At 40.7% G+C, this 8,071-nt stretch overlaps 2 protein-coding genes across 3 annotated transcripts in view; one reads left to right on the top strand and one right to left on the bottom strand.

Annotated features, from left to right (window-relative positions):
• LOC126996857 (phosphatidylinositol 4,5-bisphosphate 5-phosphatase A-like) overlaps window positions 1-8,071 on the top strand; it is a 52,589-nt gene that overhangs the window by 14,241 nt on the left and 30,277 nt on the right. The window lies entirely within an intron of this gene.
• LOC126996856 (uncharacterized) overlaps window positions 102-8,071 on the bottom strand; it is a 28,625-nt gene continuing 20,655 nt past the window's right edge. For both annotated transcript variants that reach the window (XM_050857740.1, XM_050857741.1), the window contains one exon: window positions 102-6,458. In XM_050857740.1, the coding sequence (XP_050713697.1) occupies window positions 6,202-6,458 (257 nt within the window). In that variant the 3' untranslated portion in view covers window positions 102-6,201. The remainder of the gene's footprint in view (window positions 6,459-8,071) is intronic.

Here is an 8,071-nt window from a genome sequence, read left to right as displayed (position 1 = left end):
CTCACCTTACCTGCCCTGCACCACCTTGGCCTGCCCGGCCTTCCCACACCGCCACGCCCCAACACACAAAATCTCACTCAGGGGATAAGCAAACCAGCGTGTTATCCAAGCACGTCGTTTATTCCTCCACCGTTGAGTGACAGGTCGTCTGTAGTACTGTACAAAGTTGTCTGGCTTTTGATTGTAAAACGTTACGTCATCGTCTGGTCACGATACACACTGTTCAGCACCTTGACGCGGCGGGCGGTGTGTGTGTGTGTGTGTGTGTGTGTGTGTGTGTGTGTGTGTGTGTGTGTGTGAAGCGGTTGATTAATTAAAATGATGTGTGAAAAAGTAGCCCCCGGATAATCAGCGAAATAATGTCTCCTCAACAAAACACACGTAAAAATAAACCGTCATCTTCACTACACGTATGAAAGACGAAGCGGAAATAAATAACGATAAATATTTGCTGACTTACACATAGCACGTAAATTGCCCTACGGAGATTACACAAAGCTCCTTCACTGCATAAGTACAAACACTATAGTAAAAACAGCATATTCGCCACCCTATCGAAATTCTGAAGCATTTTACAGAACTCGCGATGAAAAGGTTATGCGTCATTTTCCTATTCTTAACCTATATATTTTCATTATGAGGGACAAATTAAATATATATAAAAAGTCTCGCAAAACTCCCTCCTTACTGACTTATATAATGATGCAATAGATATTTTTTTCGGATTGTTATGGTGGGAAGAAAGATTGTGTTCAGAGATGAGTGAACAGTGGAATGGTTAACAGTACATACGTGATTGTAAAGTAAAGATTGATAGTACCTACACATTCACTGTAAATTTAAACGTTTAAGGAGACGCTAACGAGGAAATGAATCTGTCGAAATGAATGAACGTAAAACAATTGATACAGGAATGAATGAACAGTGAAATGGTTAACAGTACGTACGTGATTGTAAAGTAAATATTGATAGTAGACACACACTGTAATTGTAAACGTATAAAGAGACGTGAACGAGGAAAGGAAAATGTCGAAATGAATGAACGTAAAACAATTGATACAGGAATGAATGAACAGTGAAATGGTTAACAGTACGTGATTGTAAAGTAAATATTGATAGTAGACACACATCCACTGTAATTGTAAACGTATGAGGAGTCGTGAACAAGGAAAGGAAAATGTCGAAATGAGTGAACGTAAAACAATTGATACAGGAATAAATGAACAGTGAAATGGTTAACAGTACGTGATTGTAAAGTAAATATTGATAGTAGACATACACTGTAATTGTAAACGTATAAAGAGACGCGAACGAGGAAAGGAAAATGTCGTAATGAATGAACGTAATACAATTGATGCAGGAATGAATGAACAGTGAAATGGTTAACAGTACGTACGTGATTGTAAAGTAAATATTGATAGTAGACATACACTGTAATTGTAAACGTATAAGGAGTCAGGAACGAGGAAAGGAAAATGTCGAAATGAGTGAACGTAATACAATTGATACAGGAATGAATGAACAGTGAAATGGTTAACAGTACGTGATTGTAAAGTAAAGATTGATAGTAGGCATACATCCACTGTAATTGTAAACGTATGAGGAGACGGGGACGAGGGAAGAAATCTGTGGTAGTTAATGAACGTAAAATAATTGATGCAGAAATGAATGAACAGTGAAATGGTTAACAGTACGTCGAGATTGTAAAGCAAAGATTGATAGTACACATTCACTGTAATTATAAACGTATAAAGAGACGCGAACGAGGGAAAAAAATATCTGTCGTAATGAGAAAGCGAAAACCGATTGATACAGGAACCAGTCTTTTTTTTTTAACAGCAAAGGGAGGCAGCTCTAGGGTAAAAAACACAAAGACAGCAATAATAAAATCCCTCTAAACACTACTATGGGGAAAGAAAAAAAAGAACGAGAGGTCAAGGTTGAGAGCAGCGTTGTCAAATTGTCGTACTCATCGCATCGCATTTTCGTGGTTTCTGACCGATAATTATAGCAAAAGAAACAAACAAGCAACAGTAAATAACAGTTTTAACGCTAACTTTAATTTTCTGTTGTTATTTGGTTAGGTACGAGAGTTTTGAGGCTTAAAAATGATTAATACAATGTTCAGTACGATAATTTGGCATCGCGGGTGGGGGGGTGTCCTGATGCCCTCCTCCTGCAAGCGTTCAAGTCGTAGGCAGGAGGAAATACAGACGAGGGAAGGCTGCTGCAGACTGGTACGAAACAATGGGAATAAAATACTTCGTTATCGCAATGATTTAAAAGAAACACACTGATAAACAAACCAGAAAGGACGAAACAACAGGAAAATAGCGTCTTTTTTATCGCAGTGAGTTTGTGAGAGATATTAAATGCCCGTAAAATATGACAGTGGGTGTAGATTTGAATTTTCATTATTATATTCATTGATGTTAACCACCACCACCACCACCACCACCAATCCACCTAAGTGATTGTGGAGTTGATTTCTGAAGTGGAGGGAGGATATAAATAACTATTGAAAGTGGTGGTGGTGGTGGTGGTGGATGGCGATAAAATCATTAGTGTTGGTGGTGGTGATGACGGTGGTGGTGGTGGTGGTCGGAGTGGTGATGACGGTGGAGGTGGTGGTGGTGGTCGGAGTGGTGATGATGGTGGTGGTGGTCGTGGTGATAAGGTTGCAATAATGAGTGTCCCTTGATGATATGATATACCACCACCACCACCACCACCACCACTACTACTATTGATGATGACGATGATGGTGGTGATCGTGGTGGCAGGAATAGTGGTGGTGGTGGTTGTGGTGATGAATGAAAATGGTGGTGGTGGTGGTAGTGGTAGTGGTGGTGGTGGTAGATCTTATCAACCAGTATTAGGGCGATTGTGGTGTTGGTGGTGATCGTAAGGTAGTGGTAAGAGTAGTAGTAGTAGTAGTAGTAGTAGTAGTAGTAGTAGTAGTTGTAGCATCAGTGATTTAAAGCGATATATTTAAAGGTTATATTTCGATTTGTGCGATATTTAACATTCAGTAATAATAATAATAATAATAATAATAATAATAATCATAATAATAATAACAATAACAACAACAACAACAATAGCGTGATTATAAATTAGATAAAACCGAGAATTATCGCAAAAAAACAACCCTTAGAAAAACGTATTATTTATCATTCTCGTTCATTATCATTATCATCATTATTATCATTACTATTCACCCGTTGTATAATATTAAACACTGATCAGCTGTTAACTTCCGTATCTCACAAGCCCTCAGACTATCAGTAAAATCAATAGCCCAATATCACGCCATTGCAGTGTTACCATGTCTAATATAGTTTTCACCCCCCACAACCCTATTTCCCATTTATTAACTATATTTTTCTATTCTTATTAATTTTAGCACTTTTTCCTTCCTCTCCTCTTCGTTTTCCTCTTCCTCTTCCTCTTCATTTCGTGTTTTTTCCATTTTAATCTTTTTGTTTTTGTATTTTTTGAACTTTTTTTTTCTATTTCCTCTTCTCTTTTGTGTTTGGTCTTTTTGTTCTCATTTTCCTCTTCTTATTCTTCTCTTTTCACTGTTTTTCTTCCTCTTCCTCCTCCTCTTCATTTCGTTTTTTTCCTATTAATCTTCTTTTTTTTTCTATTTTTTTACTTTTTTTTCTATTTTTTCTTCTCGGCTGGTTAGTTTTTTTGTTTTCCTTTTGTTTTTGTTCTTTTCGTTCTCCTTTTCCTCTTCTTTTTCTTCTCTTTTCACTGTTATTCTTTCTCTTCCTCTTCCTCTTCATTTCGTTTTTTCCCTGTTTAATCTTCTTGTTTTTCTATTTTTTAACTTTTTTTCTCTCTTTCCTCTCCTCGGCTGGTTAATTTTTTTTGTTTTCCTTTTGTTTTTGTTATTTTCGTTCTCATTTTCCTGTTATTTTTCTTCTCTGTTCGCTGTTTTTCTTCCTCTTCTCTTCCTCTCTTCCTCTTCCTCTTCGTCTGAATGGGATACGAGACAGGGAGGAAATAAGGATGAAAGAATTCCTCCATTATTCATTTATTTACCATATTTTTCTATTCTTCTCACTTTTATCACTATTTCCTTCCTCTCCTCTTCCTTTTCCTCTTCCTCTTCCTCTCAGATGGGAAAGGAGGAGAGAAAGTACGCGTGGAAACTCTATTACGGATTTATTTTCTATTATTTCCTATGCTTTTAACTTTTCCTCTCTTCTCTCCTCTTCTTCCCATTCCTCTTCCTTGTCCTCTCTAGTTTTCCTCTTCTTTATCTCCCATCTCTTCTCCTATTTCACCACCATCACCATCACCACCACCATCACCACCACCAGCTTAGATTGCCTCTGTAAATTCTACTTTGGTTTCGTGAGCATGAATCTTCGTCTTCAGGTTCTTGGGGGATTCCTGAGGTTGTTTTTTTCTTTAATGCATCGTTAAAAGAAGTTAAAACATGTTATCGTATGGTCTCGACATCAGCTGATAATTGTAAACAAACACTTGTGGATATCTTCTTTGGTTTCTTGAGCATGAATCTACGTCTTTAGGTTCTTGGGGGACTCCTGAGGTTTTTTCTTCAATGCCTCGCTAAAAGAAGTTAAAACAGGTTGTCGTATGGTCTCATCAGCTGACACTTGTAAACAAACACACGTGGATATCAGCTTCATGTAAACAAAGGAACGGTACACGGACAGCTGATACATGTAAACAGAACAGCGTGGGCACCTGACACATAAACAAACAAGCGACACGGGGAGAGGTGACACATAATTCCTGATTTTTAAACGTCTCGGGGTTCCATTATGATTATATGGGTCGTATTATAAAACATAGCGCAAGAACACAAATTTGGCAAGGCTTTCATAGGAGTTGTGGGCATTTCCAGGAGTAGTTTTATGACCCTGGTGGTAGTTTGACCCTTCCTCTGTACAATGAACCTAAAGAAACACTCATTAGAACCCGACTGACCCCCTCTTTGACCTTTAGAAATGATGTTAAAAGCGGAAGTGTCTTATAACACCGACCTATTTCCCGAGGCCTCAGAGTAGATTAACCGGGTCTTCATGGGGTATAAACGTTTTGGGGTCCCATTACGACTATTTCCCGAGGCCTCAGAGCAGATTAACCGGGTTTTCATGGGTGTTTTCCCCGTTCAAGATGTGGAAGTCGTGTCAAACTATCACTGGGGTCACAAAACAGTCCATGAAAACCCCAGGAACTTCCACGAGAGGCTTTTGTAACAGGCGAACTGAGGGGCCGAGACGCTTAAGAATAGATTAGTCTGGTTTTCAAGATGTGGAAGTCGTGTAAAACTATCACTGCCATCACAAGACAGTCCATGAAAACCCCAGCAACTTCCACGACGAGAGGCTTTTAAAACAGGCGAACTGAGGGGCCGAGACGCTTAAGAAATAGATTAGCCTGGTTTTCAATATGTGGAAGTCGTGTAAAAGTATCACCGGCATCACAAGACAGTCCATGAAGATCCCAGCAACTTCCACTACGAGAGGTTTTTCTAACAGAGGAACCGAGGCGCCAAGACGACTAAGAATCCGGGTCATAGAGCAAACGAGAGCGCGTGAACTGAGAAGATACATCGTTGACAGCTTGTACACGTAAACGAATGACACACGGGGGAGATGATACATGTAAACAAACAGCACGTGGACAACAACTGGTGCTTGTAAACAATTGACACGTGGGCAGTGGTGAGGGGAAGAGAAAAACCGCGTAAACAGCGATTGAATGATATAGATTGAGCGAGTTATTAAAGAAAGAATGAGAGAAAGAAAGGTAGACAGTGAAAAGACGGAAAGAAAGAGAGGGAATAAAGAGATGGAAAGAGAGAAAGGAAGACAGTGGAAAGGGAAGACTAGAAAGAAAGAAAATAACAGAGACGGAAGAAGATAAGACAGAGGAGGGGAGAGAGAGAGACAGAGACAGAGGAGGAGAGCGAGACATAAAGAAAGGGGAAAAATACAAGAAAAAAGAGGAAAGAGAGAGAGAAAGACAGTGATTGATTCTCGCATAACGAATCAAGAACACATATTTGTCCTGCATGAGTAGACGAGCACCCTCTCCTTCTCCTCCTCCTCTTCTCCTACCCCCCAAAACAACACACCCATACCCCAAAAAACACCCATTCCCAAACTACCCCAAACTTTCCCCAACAAAACAAACACAGCAACACCCCGACACAACCCACTACACCAGGGACCAAAGAGCCTTGTCCTTCACGGTCGACTCGAGGGGACAGGACGAGGCCAGTTGATGGAGCGTGCTGGTGAAGGAGGCGATGAGCTGGTCCTTATAGCGGTACATGGAGGTGTCGGTAATGCGCGGGTTCCGAACGCAGTCATCCCCGCCGAACTCACACACGCGGTAGTGGTGTAGGAAGGCGACTTCGTTCGGCACGTTGAGGGTTCCGCGCCCCGCTAAGAACTCCCAGACGAAGTGGTTGCCTGGGGAGAGAGAGAGAGAAAAGGAGGTTAATGATATAAATGTTTGTTAGTTAAGATATGAGAGAAGAGGAATGGAATATAAGAGAAATAAGAGAGATTGGGAGAGAGATAAGGTGTGTAAGGATGGAGAATGAAGGGAGGGAAGGGAAGGGAAGGAAAAGTAAATTTAAGAGAAGAGGGAAAAGGAGGTTAATGATATAGATGTTTGTTAGTTAAGATATGAGAGAAGAGGAATGGAATATAAGAGAAATAAGAGAGATTGGGAGAGAGATAAGGTGTGTAAGGATGGAGAATGAAGGGAGGGTAGGGACGGGAAGGGAAAGTAAATTTAAGAAAAGAGAGAAAAGGAGGTTAATGATATAGGTGTTTGTTAGTTAAGATATGAGAGAAGAGGAATGGAATATAAGAGAAATAAGAGAGATTGGGAGAGAGATAAGGTGTGTAAGGAGGGAGAATGGAGGGAAAGGAAGGAAAGGGAAAAGAAAGTATATTTAAGAGAAGAGAAGAGAAAGAGAAAAGGAGAGGAAAGTAAACGTGAGAGGAATGGAAAGGGATGGAGAAAGGAGGAATAAGGAGGGGAAAAGGAGAGGAAAGTAAACATGAGAGGAATGGAAAGGGATGGAGAAAGGAGGAATAAGGAGGGGAAAAGGAGAGGAAAGTAAAGATAGGAGAGAAATAAAAAGGAAAGAAATAGGAATATATAGATTGAAACTAAGGAAAGGGAGAAGGAGGAAGGAGAGGAGAGAAAAAATAGAAGAGAAAGAAGCTATTTTTAGTGGAGGACATTCTCTCTCTCTCTCTCTCTCTCTCTCTCTCTCTCTCACTGACCTCCTCAACAGTAGATCTGATAGGTAAATGATTTGTATTTTTTTCAGTGATTTGTAAATATTTCATCTTTTTTTGTGTGCTGATAAGAAGACAACCGAGATGCGTATAAGGAAAGATTTTTGGTTTGTTGTTGTTGTTGTTGTTGTTGTTGTTTTTGTTGTTGTTGTTGTTTTTGTTGTTGTTGTTGCTGTTTTTGTTTTTGTTGTTGTTGTTGTTGTTGTTGTTGTTGTTATATTTTTTTTCACTCTCCCTTTCTCCCATCTCTTCACTTTCCTTTTCTCTTTCTTCCTCTCCTTTTCTCCGAGTTTCGCTTCTTAGTTGCCTCCTTCTTTCCCTTTCTTTCCCTTTCCCCTTTCTCTCCCTTCTTCTCCCTTTCAATGCATGGAGTAAGTACTGGGCAAAATTGCTGTCTTCCTGTGGGGCTGTGAGACACGGACACATAACAATGACTTGGGGTGGCCTGTCGATGCGTTTGGTGCCAAGTGCCTTCGCAGGATCACGGGGTAGCGCTGGGATGACTTCACGTCGAACCAGCGATTACTCCGTACCAGCTTAGTCCGTGAACGCCAACTCCTGCTATATGGGTACTACGTGACGCGCCTCCCGGACGTCGATCCTGCCCAGAGGGATGTTTATGCACGATACTACCCTGAGTGGAGGAGAGCAAGGGGACGCCCACACAAATCATGACTGAGGCAAGCAAGCCGGTACTACCCGGATGGACTTGCGATGGACTGGGCAGGTGCGTGGGGGCCTTGCTCAGGGGGGGAGGAGTGGGGGGGTTC

This window comes from Eriocheir sinensis, chromosome 11, assembly GCF_024679095.1.
Source record: "Eriocheir sinensis breed Jianghai 21 chromosome 11, ASM2467909v1, whole genome shotgun sequence".
In the NCBI taxonomy this organism is placed as follows: Eukaryota; Metazoa; Arthropoda; class Malacostraca; order Decapoda; family Varunidae; genus Eriocheir; species Eriocheir sinensis.
Note: the sequence above shows the minus strand (reverse complement) of the source record. Positions and strands in the feature narration are given on the sequence as shown.